The following is a 23,092-nucleotide window of genomic DNA, read 5'->3' as shown; positions in this document are numbered from 1 at the left end:
GATTAGCACTGAACAGGAGAGAGAGAGGAAGTTTACAGAACTGTGTATGGTCAAAGGAGGGTTTTCATTAGAATACCTGAGCAAGTTCAGAGGAATGAGAATGAAGATGAAACAATGAGGAGATGGATCAGTGAGCATGGTTTTGGAAGAGTGAAGGAAACATGGAGATGGGCATAAGTAGAGGGGTTAACTCTGGCAAGAAGGTGCATCTTATTTCTAGAAGGAAGCAAGTACTCAACAAACATTTACTGTCTATGTTCCAGGTGCCTGGGGACACAAATACCAAAGAAAGAAAAACAATCCCTGCTCTCAAGGTCCTTACACTCCATCAAAGAATGATAGAGAACAGAGGGATGTGGAGATGAAGGAGAGGTCAAGATGGATAGCTTCAGTCTTCTCAGGAAAGCTATAAACAAGGTACACTTCTTGAGAACAAGTACTTGAGGATAAAGGAGGTTTAGAACAGCTGCTTGGGAAAACTTGATAGGGAGCATAAAAAAAAAGAGAGAAAAGTGAAAGGACTGGTGTTGAGTGTGAAGCAGTGACGATTGAGTTGAAAAGCACATATTTGTGGGGGAGACAGCTTAGTTTTGTGACTTCCTTCAGAAACTGCACTGCCTGTGAGCAGGAGCAGAGAAGGCAGATGGTGGGGAGTAACCAGAGTTAAGAGATTAACAGGACAGGAACATCACCCTGCCAATGAGCCCATGCTGGCTCCTGGTGTACACCATATTCTTTTTCAAGTGCTCATAAACAATTGTTAATAATCCATTTTTAGAATTCTTCCAGGGACTGATGCCAAGCTTACTGGTCTAGTTTCCAGATTCTATTATTTTTAAAAACTGGAACATCTGGCCATTTCCAATCTGCTGGAATGTTTATTTTTGGTTTCTGACCCTGAGTGTGACCATGGGGACACAACCAGAGAAAGGAGGAATCAGTGGTTCTGGTCTATTTTAAAGGCCCTAAAAGATGCCACAGGAAAATTAAAATAGACCAGAAACCAAACTCACCCTTTCCTGATTACAAACATGATGTCCAATAAGAGAGGGCACTTCCAATTTTTTCTTCAGCTCAACCAACAGTGAGAGGAGCTGATACCAACTAATGAAGCTGCACACTGGCAACCTTAGGGGATGTGACAGAATCTCCTTCTCAGGCCTCCTTACAGGTGACAGCATAGGGATCAGCTGAATAGTGGAGACTAATCTTATAAGAAATGACCCATCTACCACAATATCACTCAAGGCCTTACAACCCAAAATGTAGGCTTCTGAGGTAAGGAGAAGCATCACTGGCCATTAAACAATGTCACAAATGCAGCTTGAAAGGGAATGAAACCTTGCTTGGCATAGTCCATCAGCCATGGATATCTCCCCCTCCCCCACCCAACTTCTCTAGCACCTGCTATTTCAAAGTCAGGGAGGAAAGGGCAGAATCTGTCAGCTAGATGAACACCCCATCCCAGCTTCCCAGCAATACATTTCATCGCCCCTCCTCCACCAATGACCCTAGGAGCCCTGGTTAGCAAGACTGCCTGGGAATAACACTGCATTCAAGACACAGACAGGTTATTTTTAAACCTTACCATGTGTTGCCAGTCCCCTTACCCCCAACTTGAATCTTTACAGATCCACAGAGCCTTTAGTCCCGGGATCCACGACTCTTCTCATTGTCCTCTACAAAGCCATTTCCATACTGCCCACAGGTGGGTTGTGTTCAGATTTTAAAACAGGACTCCCAACACACATAACCTCCCAGTAAGTCTCCAGTGCCTCCTTTTGTTAAAAATAATTATTTTATTTCTTTGGAAAATGGTGGGGTCCTGCTCTGTGGACTCCTAACCCCACCTGGGTTAACAATTCCCTGGCCCACTGCCCTGAAACATTAGGGCCTCCTGGTATTCCTCTCCTCAACCCTGGGCCCAGAGGAATCCTCACATCAAGAAAGGGCCGAAGTCTCTGAGTCTGAAAGCTCCATATTCTGACTTTCCTTGACCCCAATTACCCTCCCTTTACAGGGTCTGGGCTCACTTTCAAAAAATCAGTGCTAGTCTATGCCATGGGTATGGGGGAGAGCAGAGCGGAGGGCAGTGTCTGAGAGCTCAACAGCCCATGAGCCAAGTGTTTCTGGGAACACAAAAGCCCTTCAGTCATCCCTGACTCTCCCAGGCTGCCAGGAGAGTCCCTTGCTCCCTTGTTAGGTTCCTCTGGCTTGGACTGAGGGAAGCTGTAAAGGTGCGCGTCTTGGGAGGCTGGGGAAAATCTAACCTTCCCTCACCTTTTCTAGAACACCAATCAATACCGGTAGGTCTGCTATCCTCATTCTCTCATGAGCTCCTTTCTATGCACACGAAGAGAAGAGACGAACAAGCCCTCTTCTCCCACCCTCTTTGCCAGGGAGGAAGTATCAGATAAGTGTCCAGCGACCTGGTCAGTGTGGCATGGCAGTGATGCGCATGCTCTGTGAGGCAATAGGGTAAGTCACCATGGGGGTAGTGGTGTGGCTCATTGTGATTCCTGCCAGCGGCTGGGCCATTGAAACAGCCACAGGGGCGACAGACACTGCCACAGGGGCCATCGAGACTGGAGGAGGGGCCATGCCTTGGGCAATTGTTTGGGCCAGAGCAGCTGAGAGTGGTGCGATCTCTGGGTTCAGGTGAGGGGGTGGTGGTGGTGGTGGAGGGGCTGTGGGAGGTGCTGCATTAGTTGGTGGGGCAGCGGGTGCACCTGTAGGAGCTACAAGCTCTTGCTGGGACACAGGTCTAGGCTGCAGGGCCTGGCTGCTGAGTGTGGTGTGTGTCTGGGCAATTCCATGGTTGTAGTTGGTGACAGTGCCCACGCTTGGTGCCAACGTTTGTTCTGTGGCTGGTGCTGTGGAGCTCAGGGTCATGACCTTGGCCTGGTTACGGAACTGGGCATTCTGCTCCAACAGGACTTCATTGGTGGCCAACAAGTTGCTGACCTGCTTCTTTAGCTCCTCCACCCGCTTCCTGAGCATAGCATTCTCTTCTTCTAGCAAACGGCACTCCAATCCCCGGGGTGGGGCCAGGCTGTACTCAAATGTCTCAAAGTGGGAACCATCTGGGGGGCACCCACCCCCTCCCCGACGACGTTTGGGGCATGGCTCATGGTCCTCAAAGCCCCGGTCCGAAAGATCATATGTGTCATAAAGATCATGGCGACGGTTGGTGGGAGCTGGACCTGCAGAACCCCCTCCACCAGTGCCCCCCCCACCCCGAGCTTCAAACTCAAAATCCCGCTGTAGATGGCGGAACTTGCACTTGGCTCCACGCTGACAATCCCCTTTGAGAAAGTCCCGGCAGATAGGAACCTCCTCTTTGCCATTGGGGAGGTCAGCTGGAGAGAGGCCCAGGCCTGCTGCCACTTTCTGCCTTAGTCGTGGGGGTAGTTCACCTGTCTTCTTGTAGCCATCCTCATCCTCCTTGGAGCCATGGATGAAGCGGCAGTTCAGACGACTGCACTCTTTGTTCTGGAAGTCATGGCAGAAGATGAATTCATTCTTGCTCACCCCCAAGTTGAAGACCTCACTCATGTCTGGGTGGCGGTAACGGCAGCGTTTGCCCCGCTTACACACATTCCTCAGAAAGTCCCGGCAGATAGCATCTGAGCTGCCTGCACTGGCTCCTGACCCAGCTCCACTGGTCTCCTCGCTGCCGCCACCTCCAGAGCCTCCATTGCTGCTCCCTGTGCCATTGGTGTAGCTGTCTCGGTCGGGCATTCTGGTCCCACTCCAAATGAGTGGCTTCTTCCTTTTCCGCCACCCTTGGGTACAAATAGGAAAAAAGAGGGCAGCGTCAGATAAAGGGATTCCTGGAAAAGGACCCTACTCGTCCCTATTCTTGGCAGTGAGAGACTGACCCACGGGGCCACTAGTAGATTCTGTGCCTACCATACTTACAGACTGGAACTGCTGCCACTGCTGGAGTATGAAGAGTATCAGGAGAGGTCTTGCCCAACCCCTTGTGCACCTGATCTTGTTGGGAGTGATTCACTTTGCTTGCTTATTTTGGGCAGGGGAGAAGGAAAAAAAAAGGGGGGGGGAGTTAAGCCACCCACCTGCTGATTAATGATGGCTAGCTGAAGAGGATAGTGTAGGATTTTGCCTCCCCCTCTCACTGACCTTATTAAAGTCACTGGAATGAAATCAAAACTTTTCATAAGTGTTTGAATAAGCTTTGCGGGAGTGTGTGTGAGGAGCTGGAGAGAGGATACTGAGGGCACTAGGGAAAGGACAATAGCAGCACAACCTTAATTTTTAATGTTCTGATCTACTCTGAACCTTTCCCAAATGTCCCTAAGTGGGGGGTGGCTTCTATACTCCAAACCTCCAGACTTTCTGGAACCCTGGACAAAGGGAGAAGTGTCACCAGCTTGGGAAGCCCCTAAACTTTTCTGGGTGTCTATTACACGGGGAGGAGAGGGATTCAGCAGCTGTTTTCCCCACCCCCAGGATAAAAAGCTTTTTGGGAAACAAGGCCAAAATGGAAGGAGAAAGTTAATCTGAACCCTGTCAACTTCATAGAAACCTTTTTTCTGTCCCTCCTCCTCCACCACCAATACCCCTTCTCACCTCCTACTCCTCAAAATCCTACCCCTGCTCAGATGGATTTCATGAGAGGTTTGACTTAACACTAAGTCAGGCTACTCCTCACACTCATAAAGTTTCTATTTATTTATAGATTCTATAAAATCCTTTTAAATCTTCCTCTTTCCTCAAGGGACATCTGAACTATCAAGTCTACTGTTTGCCCCACCCTCTGGCCCAGGACCGCTGTCTCTGTTACCACGTCTTACCCGCAAGTATTTTCCACATGATGCTAAGGGCCCCCTCTGCTGCTCAGGGATGGCAACACCACCATTCTTTTCCCTTGAATCAGTGAAGCCTCTCTTGCTTTTACTTCCATTGCCCAACTTATTCTTAACCCTGACTCCTTCCTTAGCCCTCCTTCAAATAGGCCAATAAGGTCATAACTGGCCCAACATGCAGCATGACGCATGGGGCAACAATGGTTGCATTTATGGAAGTAGAATCTAGAAATAATAAGAGTAATAAAATGGTTGCTGAAAGAGATGGCAAGCACTCTGAATGAACTAAAAAGAAAGTGACATCAGGCAGCTAGACAATAGCCATCCTAAGCCTATCTTCACTGTACATCCCTTGAAAGATCAGGAGACAACTCCCCTCACAACTCTCCCGGGATAGATACCTAAGTTATCTCAGGTAAAGTCTGGGGCTGTCGCAGGTATCCACTTCCACATCACTGATGAGATCTGAGCAGGTGACAGAGCCTTAGTGGACGCCTAAGGGTTTCCGTGAAGCTGCAGAGTCCAATAGGGTAGCAGGATTTTTGGGGTGTGCACTCTGAAGTCTTGACTTAGGATGCCAGGTCCCTTAGGCTCCAGGGTCTCTGCTCTGTTTCCTACCTGTCAAAGGGAGGTGATGTTGATAGGAAGAGGGTATGGGGACAAGACGGGATCGGAGGTCACAAAATGTGGAGGTGAAGACAACACGCGTGGGAAAGCAGAACTTTGGGCTGGGAGGAGTCGGGGAAAACAGCGTGGACGTGGAAGGCTGGCCTGAAGCTGCTGAGAACGAGCCGGGCCAAAGCTGGCTGGGGGAAAGTAAGAGCAAGGGCCCTGGGGGCTCTTCAGCCCGCCGCGCACACGCACGGGCGGCCGGCGGGCACGGGCTGAGCCACTAGCTGAGGGCCCCAGTTGGAAGACCGGGGACCCGTGACGTCACGGGGCAGGGAGAGGGGTGTGCTGAGGCAAGGGGAGTGAGTACCTGTGCTCAGGAAGCCCCATCGAGGGGCCTAGGCTAACAGAGCGGCCCTGCTGGCCGGCCCGCAGCCGAGCAGACCAGGCGGGCGCTTGGGGCCAGTCCCGGCTCCTCCCCTTCGGGCGTCGCCTCCCCCTCCCTCACCTGCAGCCAGAGCCGCCGCTGTCCCCGCCGCAGCCGCCAGTACCGCCTGCCGGCTCCTCCGACTGACAAAGAGCCGCCCACCCAGAGGCACTTCCGCTTCCTACGGAAGCGACGACGCTCTAGGAACCAGCCCCGGAACCAAACTCGATCGACGCCGTAGTGGCGCATTCGGCCCCAGGAAGCTCCCAGCAGGCTCCGCGCGTTACGATGGTAACAGAACGCTTTGCGCGGCCCGAGAACCAGGAAGTAACGCGCACCCCATGCAACCTTGGGTTCTAACCTAACCACAGCCACCATGCCCCACCCTCCTAAAATGCCAGGAGGCGCTTACTTTTTAATGCTTTTCCCCCGTTCCAGCCACAATTCCACTCAGTTCCTCTTCCCACTCCGGCATCTCAACTCATGATGTCCATTTTCATTACCTAGCACTCACTGCAGAGCCAGCCATACATCTTACGAGGGCAGAGGAACACAGACGTATTCAGATAAAGATGTGATCAAATAAACATTCAATCACGTCAACTCCCTGTGATAACTCCTTTATATCCCCTCAGCAATAGTAGTGGCAATAGAAAAGAAAGACCTTGAAATAACACACATGCTCATTTTTTTTCAAACAAGAAAGTAGTGAGGATTTATTATACAGGCGCGCTACACTTAAGCCACAAAGAAAATAATCAGTCCGGAATGACAAACGTCCCATGGCACAAAGTCAAGAGGCAGATAGATGGAATCTGCATTAAATGATGGCATGTCCTTTTGTCAGGGAGGTCTTCAGATGGTGGTAGATCTAGTAGAGTCCTTCGTAGGGTGGGGTGATGTCTCCCAAAGGTTTCTGCCTTCCTGAGTATGTCACCAAGGGTCATTCCATCTCTGCTCCTGTGGCTTCCGTGGTCAGCAGTCTGGTTACTTGGACCTCTGCCTCATCTTTCTCCTCTTGCGTTTCAGCCTGTAAAGGGGAACCAGGTAAGCCCTCCAATTTCTCTATCTCAGGGAGTCAGTATGCAACTCCATTCCAATAAAAAGCAATCCAAACATAAGTTTATTATTTTTGTTCCCAGTGACGGCAGTCACCCTAGGACAAAAAAATGCAATCAAATTAACCTATTGTTTCCAACTTTCTTTTCGGGATTAAAAAGTCGTGGGTTTTTTTTTTTCATTCCAACGACTTCTTTTTGCAAACTTGTTAACCACATCCAACCCTCAACCCTCCGGAATTCTTAAGAACTCTACCTACCTACGCATTCGCTTCTTCCTCCACTGTAGTCCAAAACGAGCCGGAGTAAAATAAGAGTCAGTTAGTACCAATAACAATGTTAAGTCCCCCAAACAAGCAACTGAGTCCACACTGCTTCTCCTATGTTTAACACCTACATTTTGCAAAATAAAATCGGGCGCATGATCCTTTCTCATTCTAAAGTTTTGTTAAAAAAATTTATCTTCTCTCTTTGAAACCAAGTCTACCCCAGAAAGCTCAGTGCATTGTGCATTCATCTGGTTACGATAAACATGCTATACTGTTCGTCCCAACCCAGCGTTCTGACTTGAGAATATAAACATAACTCAATAAGCACCAAATCTTGAGACTCCAGGTCTAACAAGATCACTGCCTCCCCATCCCTCCAAGTCCACAGCAGTACCTGACCCAGCCACCTCTTGCTCCCTTTTTTCTGCCTTCCTACCTCTTCCTACTTTTTCTCCTCTACTCCTCCCGCAGAGCTCCTGGGGCTCTCGGACCCTGGACGACAAAACGCCAGGCCACAGGCCGCTCCCTCCCCCCGCTTTCCCCTTAGGCCAGGCAGGCCTCGCTCCCCGGCGACTCCTCTGCCCCAGAGGCACAGGCAGCCCCACTTACCTTGGCTCTCATGGCGCAATGGAAGCTGTGGGGAGAGAGGAAAACAACAAGGTTAGTCTGGAGGACGGGTGGCAAACACCGAGTCCGGATGGCTACGGATTGTGGAGCCCAGCTATGAGGGAGAAAAAGAAGAACCCACTCACTCGACAAGATGGCGCTAAGAAGAAAAGACACAACGCCTCTCGCGCGTCTTATTTAACAATGCTACCGTGTCGTCACTTCCGTCCTAAATCCCTCACGTGTCCGTCCCGCCGGTGGGGCGGAGTTTCCCAGGAAAGGAACAATGGCGGCCGTCTTTTTTCCCTTAAGCTTCGTGGGCCCTAGATTACCCAGCGTACCTACGGAAAATGCTTGGAGAACACCATGAGGAGTGGCCACAGAAACATCCACCAGGCTCTGCACCCCGCCGACGTTTTTCACTTCACTGTCCTTATCCCGATTATTCCTGTGCTGGAACAGCTGCCCTTTTCCAACACGGCCTTTAAGGAATCAAGGTCATTTCCGCCCTCACTCTAATAGCCTCATGGGAGTTGTAGTCCCTTGGTGGGATCCGCCATTTTACTGTGGATGGTCCAATCTCACGTGTGGAGGTGAGGTCCTGTAAGCAGGGAACGGGGAGAGGAAGTGGGAGAAGTTGCCTATTTGATGTTTCAGTCTCTGTCCGCAGTGCATATCAGCCACGAAGAAAATTTCCAAAACGAACTTATTATTTTTCTTTTAAAGAAAGTAATACACATATATTTAAAATCAGCAAAAATTTGCCTTCTGTTCCCTCTTCCCCGCACCCCACTCCCAACCCCTCCCGACCAACCCTTTTCTCAATTGGGCATGAAAGAAAATCAAAACCCCTGTTATACATAGGTATAGTCAAAACAATTTTCTGCATTGGACATATCAAAAAGTAAATAAAAGTCTCATTCTGTACTCTGAGCCCTTTCACCTCTGCATCAGGAGATAGGTAGCATGTTCCATCATTAGCTCTCTTGAAATGTAGTTGATTATTACACTGATAACAATTCCTAATTCTTTAGGAATTTAGGAAAAGCTGTTTTTATCATATTGCTGTCGTTGTATGAACTGTTATCCTGGTTCTGTTAATTCTGCATCAGTCAGTATAAATATTCCCAGGTTTCTTTAAAACCATCTCCATCATTTCTTACAGCACCATAATATTCCATCACATTTATATACCATAACTTATTCAGTCATTCCTCAGGTTTCCATTCTTTACCACCTCAAAAAGAGATTACAAATATTTTTGCACATTCTTAGAATTTTTTTTTTACTTAAGTCTAATCCTTCCCTTCCACTACTCTCCCACTAATTCTCCCTTCTTCCATTTCCCTAATGAGTGAGTTGTATTTTGTACCCAACTATGTGTGTATTTTTTCTTTGACCAGTTCAGATAAGAGTAAGGTTCAAATGTTAGCCATCATTCCCACAGCCTTCTCTTCCTTGTATGTATAGATGTTTACTTGCTCACCCTGATTATGTAAGATAATTTTCCCTTCTCCCCCTTCACATCCTCAGTATGTTCTTGTCTTAAGATAGTTAAGAAATAACAGAACCAATTTCAGGCCTTCAGTCTAATTAGATTCCCTCTATGACCCTTGATGATGACAGGCAAACTCATTATCTTCCCTTTTCCTTGATGTCTAGGGCATCACTGCGCTTCTGGTTACTCAGGTTCCTAATTTAGGTTCATACTGGACTCTTTCCTCCAACTGCCCTACCACTAATCAGTTGACTGCCTAGCCTTGTTAATTTATGGGCTTGGGATCTGTAACCCCAAAAAGGAAAAACCCTGGACTTTCCCACATGGCCAAATCTGGTTCCCTAAGACTATAATCCCATCAACTGGCCTTTCATTGTGGCTACACCCAATCTCCCAATTCTCTGTTACCCTTAACCTAGCCTAACCCTCCATTGTCTTACTTCCCTATGGCTCCTGGCCATTTCCCACCTTTAATCCTGGCTAGGCTACATTCTCCCTTGGCCACGTGGTCCAGGTCCCAGGACTTCTGTTCACCCCAGTTTATTGGCCACTCCCATCCAGATCCTCCTTAGACCCCTCCTCCAGTCACCTCAAACTACTTAGCCGCTCCTAGATCCCTCCCACAGTCTTTCTGTATATAAGGTCCATCTTGACTCCATTAAGGTGCCTACATTCTTACAGTGTAGCCAATAGCTCGCTAACATTCAGACTCCTTAAGTCTTCCCAACATGACGGATATTCTAATAAACCTGGCCTTTGGCTGAAAGAAGGCTTGGGTCTAATTCTTTCAGGCAGAATCTGCGTGTTGTGATATTGGGGTCCCAGCACCCCTAAACCTCAACAATTCTACCTTCTCAATACCTCACCTCTCCATCTTCTCTCACAGAACTGCTACCTAATAAAGGTCCTCATCACTTTTTGCCTGGATCATTACAACAGCCTCCTATCTCTCTCCTCACCAGTCCATTTTCCACTCATTACCAAAGTGATTTCCTTAAAACATAGTTCTGACATCACCCTTCTGCTACAGTCAAAATGACATATCTACTTGTTAAGTTATCCAGCAGACCACCTTCTTTTGCCTCCTTGACTTTGTTCCCTATGCACCTCCTCCCCTCTATTTCTTGGAATTGCAAGATGATTTTAAAGGCTCAGCTGAACTGTCACCTCCTTAAAAAGATCTTTCCTGATTCCTCCAGTTGGTGCTTCCCCTAAACTAACTTGTATTTATTTTATTTATACACTGTATTTACTTTATTTGTGAACCCTGGTGTATTCCTCCTTTTCCAAGTAGATGGTTCACACCTAGAGGCAGGGAATATTAAGTGGCAGGCAAAAAGCTAAGTAGTCCCTGTTCTCAAGAAATTTACGTATGTGTACACATACATATATATGGTAATCTTGGAAAGGCCAGGTGGGTAAGGAACAATGAGCTGGGGAGACCAGGAGGTATTCTAAAAGGCTAAAGGGAGGAGGGAAGGCATTCCAAGCTTGTGTATGATGAACAGCAAAAAGGGCTGTTTGGTAGGATTGTAGAGTGGATGGGGGAAAGTAATGTGTACTAAGACTGGAAAAGTAGCATGTGCCAGGTGGTGAAGAGCTTTAGATGACAAACAGATGAGTTTATATTTAATAGAGGTGGTAAGAAGCCATCAGAATTTATTAACTACTCACACGTCATCAATACCTTCTGTCCTTGGGTACTCCTCTGATTGGAGGGAGTAATGGAGTGATCCTCCTAAAACCTCTATTTAAAAAGGGTGTCCAGGCCAGCCATCTCTTCATTTCCCATCTAGCTGTACTCCTTTGGACTTCTCCTATATTATCTATCCCCCCCCCAATCCTTTTAATCTTCCTTTTGTGTGTTATCTTCCCCTCCATAGATTTTAAGCTCCTTGAGGGCAAGGGCTTGTCTTTCTGTGCTTAGTACAGTACCTGGCACATAGCAGGCCTTAATAAGTGTGTATTGACTGACATAATCATATCTATGTTTTAAGGAAAAGCACTCTGGTAGCTCTATGGAGGATGGATTAGCAGGGAGAGGCTTGAGAAATAGGCCAATAAATAGCATTGCTATAGTCCAGGTAAGATGATGAAGTCCTGAGCTGGGGTGGTGGTTGTATAAGTGAGGAAAAGGGAGTGTACCAGAGAGATGTTATGGAGGTAGAAACAACAGTTTAGCAATGATAGGATAAATGGGGAGAGTGAGATTGAGATGTAGATGACAACAAAGGTGACTGGAAGGACAGTGGTGCACTTTATAGAAATATGGAAGACAAATGGCTTTGGAGTTTTGCTTTGGACATGTTGATTTTGAGATGACTACAGGCCTTCTAGTTTAAAATGTCCAGTAGAGTTCTGGTGATGCAGGACTGTAGCTCAGGAGAGAGAATGTGGATGAATATAGAGATTTAGGTGTCATCAACATCTAGGTGATAATTGAACCCCTGGGAGCTGAAGAAATCAGGAAAAGTGAGAGTATTCCAAGAGAAGAGAGACCATAACAGAGCAATTTTGCCAAGCTCCCTCTTGGCAAGTCATTCTCTGGGGCTCAGGTTCCTCATCTGTAAAATGGGGATACCTCTTCACAGGTATCTGCCCCGTGAGTAACAAAGAAGGTCACGTGAGACAAAAGAGGTAAAGTGCTCTGTAAATTACAAACCACTATGTAAATATCAATTATTATTAGAGGCATTCTCAAAGTTTAATTGTTGGAAGGAAGGCAGATTAAAGATTAGGAGAAACTTAAAGGAAAATCATCTTCCCCAAGGAAAATAGGAAGATAGGAAAACAGGAGAAAGAGTCTTACCCGATAGGGAATGGATACCTTTAATAATAATAACAATAATGCTTTTATTTATGTAGCATTTTATATATGTTCTCATTTGGGCTTTCAACTTTCATTGATGTTTCAGAAACCAGTGCTTGCCCCACATCTTTCCACCACAACACACACGTGTACCACCACTCCGGAGTAAACCCACATACATAGCTGAGGTGCTTGTTTCCCTATTAAATAGAGATGAAAGGTCACTGGGCTGAATTAGTCAGTATCTCCATCACTCTCACTATTGTTTATCACTGCTACTTGAGCTATTCATTCCTCCAACTGCTTGAAGTTTAGGAGCGAAACAAAGGATAAAAAAAGGCAAACTGGTCATTCTATTTGTTATTTGTTAAATTCAGAATAAAAACTAAATGCAGTTCTAGAAGGGAAAAGAAATCCCAACTGGCAAAGCTAGAATTGTAATACCTGAGGAAGAACCTCTAAGTAGGAACAGATGACACCATCATCCCCTACCCTTTGTGAATAAAATCCACAAATGCCAGCTCCTTTCAACTCAATTACTGTCTCTTTCTAGGAAATAAAGGAAACAAGAACTCACCTGGTCCAGCCTCTTAAGGCATGAATCTCATCTACAAATGTCCCCCCCAGGGCAGCTAGGTGGCGCAATGAATCTAGAGCACTGGCTCTGGAGTCAGGAGGACCTGAGTTCAGGTAGGCCTCAGACATTTGACACTAGCTCTGTGACCCTGGGCAGGTCACTTAACCTCCATTGCCTTGCCAAAAGAAAGTAAAATACGATTGATTTTGGAGCAGCTAAGTGGTGCAGTGAATAGAGCACTGGCCTGGAGGACCTGACACTCCTGACATTTACTAGCTGTATGACACTGGGCAAGTCGCTTCACCCCGACTGCCTCACCAAAATACAACAACAACCCCAACCAAAAAAAAACCCTCAGAAAAACAAAAACAAATGTCCCGACCACATAGGCATCCATGAAGATCTCTACTAATTAGGAACTTAATAGCCCATTCCACTGATGGAAAGTTCTGTTCTTTAGGTAGTTTCCATATACTCTGACCCAGAATCAGCCAGTTTGGTGTACTAAAAAGAGCTGGGGGACCTGTGTTGGAATCTCTTTGCTATTTGAATGACTTCCTCCATCCTTTTCCACTCACTTGTGGCTTCTAAAATAGCCCTTTAGGGTCAAGAAAAACAAATCTAGTTATCTCTTGCCAATACCTACAATACTTCATGAGGTTTCATAGAATTTAGAGCTTTAGGAAACCTTAGAGATGATCCCTTATTTTACAGAGGATAAAAATGAATAATCTCCAAGGTTCCTTCCACTTCAAAACCCAGAGGCTCATATAACAAAGACTTAATAGTAATAATACCAGATAGCACTTACATATATGTGTATGTATACATTTTTGTAAAGCATTTTATAAATATTTTATTTTATTCTTACAACCCTGGGAGGTAGATGCTATTATCATCTCATTTTAGAGATGAGGGTCACATAACTAGTGTCTGAGACCAGGTTTGAACTCAGGTCTTCCTGACTGCATATCCAGCAACCTGTCCACTGGACCATCTAGCTGCCAGGATTTAAACCTCAGTTGATTCCCAAATCCTTTCTGCTATCCTAGTCTTTTGAAAATAGCAGTCTCCCAGTTTTCTCTGTGTTAATAATCCCTGATTTCTTCAACCATTAATGTTTCCAGGTTTCTCACCAGTAGGTTACAGTCCTTAGGATACAGTTCAGTTCAATGCCTTTCCAAAAATGGACGCCCCACGTGTGTGACAGGGGCAGTGTTACTAGTGGAACTCGCTTTTAAAAACTGAGTCTCAATGTGGATTTGTGCAGTACGTCAAATTTTTCCTGTCTTCCCCAATCATACTTGGGTAAAGGAATGAACTACCAGACGAAAACAATATGGCACTTCTTGTTCCTATGAGAGGGAACACCACCAGATTATTGTAGTTTGTCCAGATCTCTTTGGATCCAGATTCTTTCTGTCTTCCCACAATTAGTTATCCCTCCCAGCTTCTCAAAAAATTTTATACATGCTTTCATTCGGATCAAAGCCATTAATGTTGATTACAAGAGAGTCTAGCATGAAGATCCTGAGGCACTGTCTTGCTTGCATATTGGCATATTAATAAACTTGTTGGGACTTCCAGAGACTTATCAGTTGCCCTCCCTCCAACCAAATCCATCCACACACTGAACACAAATATTACTTATCAATTTTATTTTTAAAAAATAACAGAACATTCCTGGGGGGAATGGGGGGTGATTGGGTTATTCTATTATTTCTGAACAAATGGACTCAGCAAGAGGTACATTTCCACTCCAGAAAAATTAAACAACCATAAATCTCCCACTTCCTACAGACAAGTCTTAAATTCTAATCCAGAGAAATTAGTAGGATTTTTATTACTCTTTCATCACTCCCAAAGAGGACAGAATACAACTTAAGATGGTATAAATGGCCCTCATATTAGGATAGTGGAGAGCTATCATATCCTAGGGAACCTGTTCCAGTTTACTGGAACTTGCTTACCCGAGACACATCTTCTGCTAAGACCACTCCCTCCCCCCCAACCCATCACCAAATGAGCAGCATTACAAATGGCACATCAGAAAATCATCAGCAAATCCAATTTCTTTTATTGACGCAATCTCAGTGCGTTTAAAAACCCCATGAGTTAGTGGGAGCCCCAGCTCCCCAAGAACCCACTTACTAACTGCCCCTCCCACAACAACCCACAAAGCCCCAAGAATCTGTACAATCCAAGTCAACAGCTTCAGAAAGGAGGAGACCCCTCCTCGAGAGTCAATCTGCTCCCCTGACTCCTGCCCTCTCTCAGAAGACGAACATTAGAGCACCACGCGCAGGAACCAAACTGGCAGATGGGGCTTTCAGCTCTAGATTAGGAACTATGGGTAATTCCAGGAACAAAGTTGAATTGAGAAGGATCATTTCTTTATAGTTCTGTGAGAAAACAAGTGGATCCTGTCCTTGCAAAAACAAAATTTAAACAAGAGGATCCATACAACAGAAGAGAATCCCAGAATTACAGGCTCCAGCTCCTACAAAACGGGAGAAGCCTGGCCAGACAGACTGGATCTGAATAGGATTCTGCTACATAAGAATCAAAATAAGAAATGGAGGAAGACACCTCCCCAACTCCATTTTGAGGCAAGACAAAGACTTGAAGAAGAGGCAGAATGGGGCTGGCACCCCAGACAAATAGTAAGATGATGACCACTAGGAAAGATGAGAGTAAAAAATTTCAGGGGAGGTGGCAGCAGTGCTTAAGCTAGATCAGCCATCTGCCTCTCCCTGTAGAGCTGGGCCATCAACCTTGACCAAGCAGAGAGCAATACAAAAAGTTAGAAAGAGGGGCTTGAAGACAGGTTTTGACTCCTGATTTTATTATTCAATTTCTGTTTTCTGTTTAAAGTAGTCTGCGATGGCCAGGAGCCCTAGCCTCCCAAGGCCAGAGTCAGTCGGAGCTGGTAGTCATTGGAAGGAGGGTTGGTTGTAGGGACTGGGATGAGGGAAGACGTTCCCCTCTCTGCCAGCGGTCCTGGGTGGAAAAGATGAACCGCTCTTTGTGAAGCCCAGGGTGTAGTAGGAGGGGAAATAGGGAGGAGTACTGGGCTAAGGAGATGGAAACCATCTCAGTCCCCTGCTTCATTCTCTTCTGCTGTTTCCCCAGTGGTGGCATTCTCTGCAGTCTTGGAGGCCTGGAATGGAAAGGACAACTAAAACCCTCTAACAGTTTGGGTTAGTGTCTGGGTCAATTTGGTGGGACTAGGGTATAAAGAGACAAACTTGTCAATGTACTACATGAGGGCCAACAAGAGTCTGAATCCCTTGACCACCCCCACCTTCAATGAACTATTTATTCTTTGACAAGGGCAAACCAACATGAAAGTTATGAACCCAAGCTATGAGAAGGATTATAACTAACCTTCTTTTTTTTCTTTTTCTGGGTCTTCCGACTGGCTGAACTCTGAAGGAGTGCCTAGAGGAAAGGGAAAGAAAGCAGATGATGTGTAGGGAAGAAACTCAGCATTTCCTACACTTAACTCCCCTAAGCCTTTCTCCCTCATTCTTATTCCTGGTCAGCTGACATAGAGATCCTGGATCCCTCCCAGCACCCTCTCCCTCTCACCCCCCACTGCTCACCTTGAGCTCTGCATCCTGGACCTCTAGCTCAGACTTGTAAAGCTCAGGCTCAAAGGGACCACTGGTTATCCGCATGGGACCATTGGGCATAAGCAGTACTGTGAATTTGAACTGGGCAACAAACTCACCTATGGAAAAGGGAAAAGAGTTTTGGGGCTGGAAGGTCAGTGATTGTTTTCTGATATGTTGAGCCCTTGCCTTGAAGTTACTCAACTCCAAGTTAAGAACTTAACACATTACTACTTGTAACATCCCCCAGGAGCCAGTACTCACCTTCCTTCTCATACAGAACGTTGAATGGTTGTAGTAGCTCATGTTTAGCGCATTCCACCACACCCATTCGGGCTTTCTTTTCATCCTCAAATGCCCTATATTCAAGAAGATTTGGTGATTTAAGCACCCTCACTATAATTCAACCACTATCTACTCTCCTAATTTATACAAGGCACTAGGATAGTACAAGGGTACTGAGTATACACAGACAACAATAAAATTGTTCTGCCCTCAAAGAGCTTACATGGGGAGGGGAGATGGGAGAATGCAACGTACACAATAAATACAAGGTAATCTGAGTTGTCTGAGGACAACTGGGAAGATCAGGAAAGGCTTCAGGGAAGAGTTGGCACCTGAGCTGAACCTTGAGGATAAAGATTCAGAGAAAGAGTTGAAGAATCTGTTCTTAGCATTAGCCCCTAACACTTTTCTCTCACCCTGAATTCAAAAATACATCATTAAAAGTATATGCCTGCTCCCTAGACCTTTGGCTTGGGGGGAGACAAGTCTGGGCAGGTCATGGATCCAAGGAAGGATGGGTGTGTGCAGGCAGGCTCTGAGTCATCCCCAGTCCCCAATTTGTCCCCACCGAGACTAGTACCTGAGAGTGAATGGCATGGCATCAAATCGCCTCTCTACCTCGCTAAAAAAGGCACGGGAAGTTTTCATTTTCAGACCATACTGTTTTGAAGGATCTCGCTTATAGATGGTAGTTCTCTGTCCTGCATCCTTGGCCTAAAAGAAAATAACCAAGAGACAGGTCCCTAGTTGGGTCCTTCTCCAGTTAAACTTTACTTCCTTGTGAGCACTGCAAGGGGTCATGTCCCATCCAACTTTCTTCCCTTTCTCTCCCAGAGGAAGCTCACCTTGCCCTCTCCTGAGCTCACAAGAACATCCACAGCATAGACTTCATGAACTTCAAACTCAGCTTTTTCATGGTCCTTCCTGTTGAGAACAGGAGAAGAAAAAGAGGATTAACAATTGGGGTTAAGGAGACTAGGAAGGAACATGGAAAGATTTAGCTAAGGACAGGGGGTCTGGACTTACTTCTGCTGGTCTGTGGGGTTTTGAATGATGGTTTTTTCTCCATCGATGACATGTTGCTTCAATTGGTGGGACAACATACCTATAAGTAGAGGAGAGAGAGTGAGCCTTTGGCACCTGCTGCCACAAGAAGGAAGCTGTCAGAACCCACCTCCCTCAGCAGTTTCTAAGAGAAGCTGTACAGAACAGACAACAAAGGGAGTCTGATCCTGAACTCGGGAATGACATTTCTCTGCTCTGGGCCAGGATGGATCTCCAGAGTCTTATTTCCTGGCTGAACATTCATTCTGGACTTACAGGCCCTTCAACCCACAACCTTACCTTCTATTGGTGTGCAGTTAAATGAATGGGCAACTTTGTTCCAGGCATCTGTAACTTGTGTGTTCTAGAAGGCACAAGATGAAAATCAGGACAAGAGGGCAGAAACTTACAAAGTCAAAAGTCACAGTGGCAGGGCACCCCTCCCCCAGGAAAAAAATGGGATCTACCCAGCATTAGTTCTCAAACTTTTTTGGTCTCAGGACCCCTTCACTCTCATTTTTGAGAATGTCCCAAAGAACTTCTGTTTAATATAGATACTACCTATTGATATTTACCATATTAGAAACAAAAATGTTTATTATAAAAATAGTTTTGACCCAAAGACCCCTAAAATGCTCTCAGGAACCCCCAGATGTCCCTGGACTATACTTTGAGGACTGCTACCCTAGAACAACGACTTCTTAACTTTTTCATTCTCTTACCTATCACCCTCATATCCTAAAGCTACATTCATATCAAGCTTTCCATGCTACACAGAGGGGAGGATAAAAGTAGAAGTTCTGTCTTCACTTATTTCAGCTATGTGCCACATGAAAAGGAAGAATGAAAAGAGAGGAAAGAAAGTGAAAGCAACAGATTGCAATGTAACAATAAAGATGGTAGGATGGAAAAGAGAGAAAAGGGAAGAGAGACAGACAAGTGGTGGGTGGTGAATAGGTTTCAGGAAGGCCCACAGGGAAATGAGGTTTGAAAACCCTGCCTCGGGAGGCAGCTAGTCAGAGACAATTCATTTTGGGGCATGGTGTTGGTTGGTGAGGGTGAGGGGAAGGCACAAGCTTCCCTACCATTGTATAAACCCTACACCCTTACCTGGTTTCCAGGCTTGACCAGGCGCAGGGCTGCCTCAGCACACAGGTGAGCCGCCTTAATCACATCTGCTTTTCTCCCCGTCACGGGGGTGCCCTTCAGACAAGAGAGAGAAGCAATCAGTACCTTTCCTTGAACTTGTCCCTTGCCATGCCCATCCAATGAGAAAGCAGGGAGAAAAGTACCTATTTCCTTTTTTCTTAAGGATCAGAAGGAACTTAGGGAAGGGGTACTTTAAACATTTGAGTTTATCTGCCAGTGGAAATAGATGTCTAGGTATTTTAATGGCTTGCATTTGGGTGGGGGAAGGACACTGGCAACACGGCCACACCCACATAACTTGCTTCCTTGTACCAAAAAAGGGGAGCCTGAAGGTCAAGCCACACACCTTAGATGCATCGACCACGAAACTGTGGGCTACATTTGCAATGAAGCCATCCACATGGACTCCTAGGTCACTAAAAGACACAGATGGAGCAAACTGTTAGAAACATGATTTCACATATGATAAGCCTCTCCCTGGGGTTCAAGGATCAGTCTGGGCACTACAACTGGGGAGAGCTTGGACCAAGGCTGAGAAGAGGGAGGGCCACTGACTAGTCAGGAACTTACATTTTTACTAAGTCACCCTCCTTGAGGATGTAGTCCTGGTCGCTCTTCAAGGGGGAGAAGTGACAGACACAGTTATTTACCGAGATGCTTGTAGGGAAGGCAATACCTGTAAAAAAAGTGGCTGTCAACCCTAGTACCTGTTTCTCCCTAGTTCTAGTACCCCTAAGCCAAATAGGAAGAGGGACTTCACCAGAGACTCCACCCAGGCTTAGCCACTTTGAATTGGGTAGGACAGGTCTCTGGTCCCATGCCCCACCTATATTCCCAAGTATTTCAACCCCAGAGATGATTACATAAGTCAATTCGGATCATATTGGAAAAATTTAAGAAACTAGTGAAGGGCCTGTTACCTTTCTTCATCTCCTTTTCCTTCTTGAAGATCTTTCCTGTCTCCTCCATGATCATAGCATCACCCTTCTCACACAGACCCAGCACGGATGCACCTGAAGTTGATGCCTCTACTACCACTCTCAGGACTCCTGGTAGGATAGATGGGTATCTTGCTTAGAATCCCACCACTCCAGCCTTCCAAGCACTGGGCACAACTTTGGTAAAATTAACCTGGATACTGAGCCCTGCACTCTTGGTAATGCCTTTAGATCTCATATCTCAGAAAAGCTGCTGGAAAATCTAGATAGTCCCCCCCTTTCCCTGAGAAAAATAACTCCCTTCTCAACTCTTGGTCAAAATATAACCAGATTTAAGAATAACTCCAGCCATAGTCTTTTTTTTTCTCCTTCCCTAGTTAGGAAAGTGGTACCTTTGATGTAATAGGACAGAGTTTATTAACTTTAAAAGATCCCAGGGGAAAACCCATGCGCAAGAAAAGCAAGCTAGAAGATTGTTTATAGGCATCAAGAACAGAGGGAAGATGGAGCTGAATACTGAGGCTGATGCCTTGTTAAATGTCCTCTTTTTCCATCTCCTGATACCCTCAAATTAGGGGTGTGTTAGTAAGTACAACTCAACAAAACCTTCCCCATTCCTCACAAACTTCCCAAGACAAAGTTGAATGAAATTAAATGCTGAGAACACATGGGTCGGAAGCAGCAGTGTACTCTAAATACTCAACAACACTAGTGACTTTCAAAGGAGAGAACTGTTTTCCTCATCCTACAATTTTCCAATAGCCAAACTCTAAAAAAAAGTTCTAAAAACACCCTGGTACAGGGCTTTAATGTGTATGCAGAGATGGGTCTTAAGAGAAGCAACAATCTCTAAGCCTGGGATAAATTCAGACCCAATTTGGGTTGATCTCTTTCGTGATCTTTAAAAAAAAAAAAGATGTGACTTTCCTAAGCCAGATTAAGTACTACAGACAGTACCAACCTCCACCACCCTACTGAAAGTCACTAGGACAAAAGAAAAGACATTGCAGCTCTCCAGAGAGTGGTCAGGGATATAGTTCTGAGATGTGGTCCAAGGAATTTCTGGAGAGAAGTGGGAAATTGTGACACCTGCCTGGCAGCCGGGACAGCAAAGGGACAACTGCTAGGAAAGTCACCGCATGTCAGATAAAGGGGAAAACTTCCGGCTTGGAAAACAAGCTGCTTTCCACCTGGCGTTTCGTAAGCCCGCAGCATGAGTGCGGAGGGACTCGAAAACACCCCCAAGGAGATGTCAATTCCCGGGGAAATCGAAGCTAATTCGGGACGTCCCCGGGGTGGCTCCGTGGGACTTGGGGGAGGGCAGGGGAGAGGAGCACCGTGGGATGTCGCTCCGGGGCAGCGGGCAGGCTGCGGTGGCCCAAAGCTACGGGGGAGCCCCCGTCGCCCGAGACAGGCAGGGGGAGCCCCCCTCGGAAGGCGGAGGCACGGAGAAGAAAAGGCCCCAGCGAAGCACGTGGCGGGGCAGCTGGTGTCAGCGGCGGCAGGAGAGGAGGGAGCGCCCCGCATGGGGGCCTCGGCAACACGTGCCCGGCAGGCTCCCGAGCCCCGGCCAGATGCCGGATCCCAGCGCCACCCGGCCGAACCGGCCCAGCTCCCGGCCCCGGCGCCGTTTCCCTCGAGGCCCCCGGAGCCCGAGAGGGGCGCGCCCTTCCCTCGCTGCCAACTGCCCGGCGCCCCAACCGCCCCGGCCCCCTGTTCGGCCCCGGCCCGGCTCCTCCGCACGCCCCGAGCCGCGGCCGCGGCCCCGGAGCCCGAGACTCGCCTCCGCTGGATCCCGCCCGCCCGCCTCAGCCCCCCGGGCCGCACTCACGGTTGGCGATGTCGCCCCCCATCTTGTACTTGGTCACCACCAGGTCCTCGGCGATCGTCTGTTCCTGCTGCTCGTCTTCCCCCGACATCTTCCCGCCGCCGCTGCCGCCGCTGCCGCCGCCGCCGCCGTCGCGGTCGCCTCCTGCTCAGCCGCCGCCGCTTGTGGCCGGAGCCCCCGCTGTACGTGAGGGAGGAGGGAGACCTAGTGAGCGAGAAAGCGCGAGCGAACGAGCGGGCGGGCGGGCAGGCGCGAGTGAGCAAGCGCGCGGTCTCCGGCGTAGGGCACTGTGGGATAGCGAGTCTCCGCCACCGAGGGCCACTAGTGATACACGGCACCAGGTGGACTACAACTCCCGGCCCGCCTCGCGCCCGTCAAGTCAGGCCCCAGGGCCTTGCCTTGCATGCCTGTCCTCACGCCGGGCACGCTGGGAAGAGTCGGTCGGCCGGCGGGAAGGCGGGGCTGGTGGTAAGTGGGAGGAAGAGAGAAGGGAGCGTCCCGCCCTCTCGGTTAAAAGGAAAACTACAGTTCCCAGAGGGCATCGCTGCAGGAACCCACGTGAACAGGAGGCGGGGACGCGTGGCGGGGGGCATTGTACGGAGGAGCCCTGAGGCCCCGAGTGCCGGGGTGTGTCTTGGGGGAGGCCGGGGCTCGGAATCCTGTTGGCGGACGTAGCTTCCTCGGTGGCTAGCTGGTAGGGCCGGCTGGGCTGGCTGGGTGGGTTCGGGGCCCTGAGGGGGGGGCGGGGCGGGAAAGGAGGGGCGGAGCTCCCTACCTGCCTCCACTCCAGGGCCACCTGCGCCTGCCAGGCCTGTTCCTTCTGAACCAGGCGGGCCTTAGGGAGGGCGTGCCAGCCGGCCGCGGGTATTAAAGGGCTGTCTGGCTCTAGAGCTGCCAGGGACTGCCAGAGGAGGAAACTGAGGCCCAGAGAGGCCGGGTGATCCTGCCCAGAGTCACACGGGGAAGCAAAGGGCCCAACCCAGTTTCCGAGCCCAGGTTCTTTGAAGTCCAAAGCCGTGGTTCTTTACGATGTACCAGATCAGGTGCCTGGACACCTTGGCCTGACCGGTTTCCATTTCTGCACTTGGTCAGGTTGGTTCTAGACAGCCTTGCCTAGGAATGATGGTCCGGGGGGCAGGATCAGAGAGCCAGATGTGAGCCCGACTTAAGGAAACTCTAATAAGAACTGTCCCAAAGTGGAATGGCCTAGGTGGGCATGTCGTAGGATGTCTTCTCAGTCAATGCAAGCATTTATTAAGTACCTACCACGTGCCAGACACTGTGCTAAACTGAACTCTATGGATACAAAGAAAAGCAAAAAGTTCCAGCTCTTGAGGGGCTCACAGTCTAATGGGGGAGGCAAGGTGCAAACAACTAATATATAAACAAGCTCGTACAGAATAAACTGGAGATCAACAGGGAAGCACGTCTCACCAAAGGTCTTACGGCACAGGCTGAATGAGCCATTTGTGGCCCATTCATTGTTGGAGAGGGAATTTTTGGTAAAGGCAGGGATGGGACTTTGGTGCCAAAAGCAGTTCTGGATCTGGAG

General features: G+C 47.8%; 2 protein-coding genes and 1 non-coding gene across 3 annotated transcripts; all 3 read right to left on the bottom strand.

Annotated features, from left to right (window-relative positions):
• Positions 1 to 1,779: 1,779 nt before the first annotated feature.
• On the bottom strand, positions 1,780 to 3,741 carry ZC3H10 (zinc finger CCCH-type containing 10). The gene has a single exon (XM_020990006.2). The coding sequence runs from the start codon at positions 3,739 to 3,741 to the stop codon at positions 2,434 to 2,436; it is 1,308 nt and encodes a 435-aa protein (XP_020845665.1). The 3' UTR covers positions 1,780 to 2,433.
• A 3,224-nt stretch (positions 3,742 to 6,965) lies between these two features.
• On the bottom strand, positions 6,966 to 7,984 carry LOC110210916 (uncharacterized). The gene is made up of 3 exons (XR_013482583.1): positions 7,802 to 7,984; positions 7,184 to 7,206; positions 6,966 to 7,021 (listed from the first exon to the last, which is right to left on the bottom strand). It is a non-coding gene; the product is annotated as an uncharacterized LOC110210916 (transcript).
• A 6,339-nt stretch (positions 7,985 to 14,323) lies between these two features.
• Positions 14,324 to 21,812, bottom strand: PA2G4 (proliferation-associated 2G4). The gene is made up of 13 exons (XM_020990004.2): positions 21,544 to 21,812; positions 19,695 to 19,823; positions 19,345 to 19,450; positions 19,121 to 19,190; positions 18,736 to 18,828; positions 17,926 to 17,989; positions 17,608 to 17,686; positions 17,427 to 17,505; positions 17,162 to 17,295; positions 16,561 to 16,655; positions 16,288 to 16,415; positions 16,070 to 16,123; positions 14,324 to 15,842 (listed from the first exon to the last, which is right to left on the bottom strand). The coding sequence occupies exons 1-13, from the start codon at positions 21,629 to 21,631 to the stop codon at positions 15,777 to 15,779; spliced, it is 1,185 nt and encodes a 394-aa protein (XP_020845663.1). The 5' UTR covers positions 21,632 to 21,812; the 3' UTR covers positions 14,324 to 15,776.
• Between the last annotated feature and the right edge of the window lie 1,280 nt (positions 21,813 to 23,092).

This window comes from Phascolarctos cinereus, unplaced genomic scaffold, assembly GCF_003287225.1.
Source record: "Phascolarctos cinereus isolate Bilbo 61053 unplaced genomic scaffold, phaCin_HiC Scaffold_1;HRSCAF=81, whole genome shotgun sequence".
Lineage (NCBI taxonomy): Eukaryota > Metazoa > Chordata > Mammalia > Diprotodontia > Phascolarctidae > Phascolarctos > Phascolarctos cinereus.
This window is presented reverse-complemented; position numbering and strand designations above follow the sequence as displayed.

Excerpts from the sequence above, each read along its gene's own strand:
- ZC3H10 (XM_020990006.2), bottom strand. The coding sequence starts at position 3,741 with ATGCCCGACCGAGACAGCTACACCAATGGCACAGGGAGCAGCAATGGA.
- PA2G4 (XM_020990004.2), bottom strand. The coding sequence starts at position 21,631 with ATGTCGGGGGAAGACGAGCAGCAGGAACAGACGATCGCCGAGGACCTG. Across the intron at positions 19,191-19,344 it reads GAGGGTGACTTAGTAAAAAT|TGACCTAGGAGTCCATGTGG; the intron begins GTAAGTTCCTGA and ends TGTGTCTTTTAG. Across the intron at positions 15,843-16,069 it reads AGAAAAAGAAAAAAAAGAAG|GCCTCCAAGACTGCAGAGAA; the intron begins GTTAGTTATAAT and ends TTTCCATTCCAG.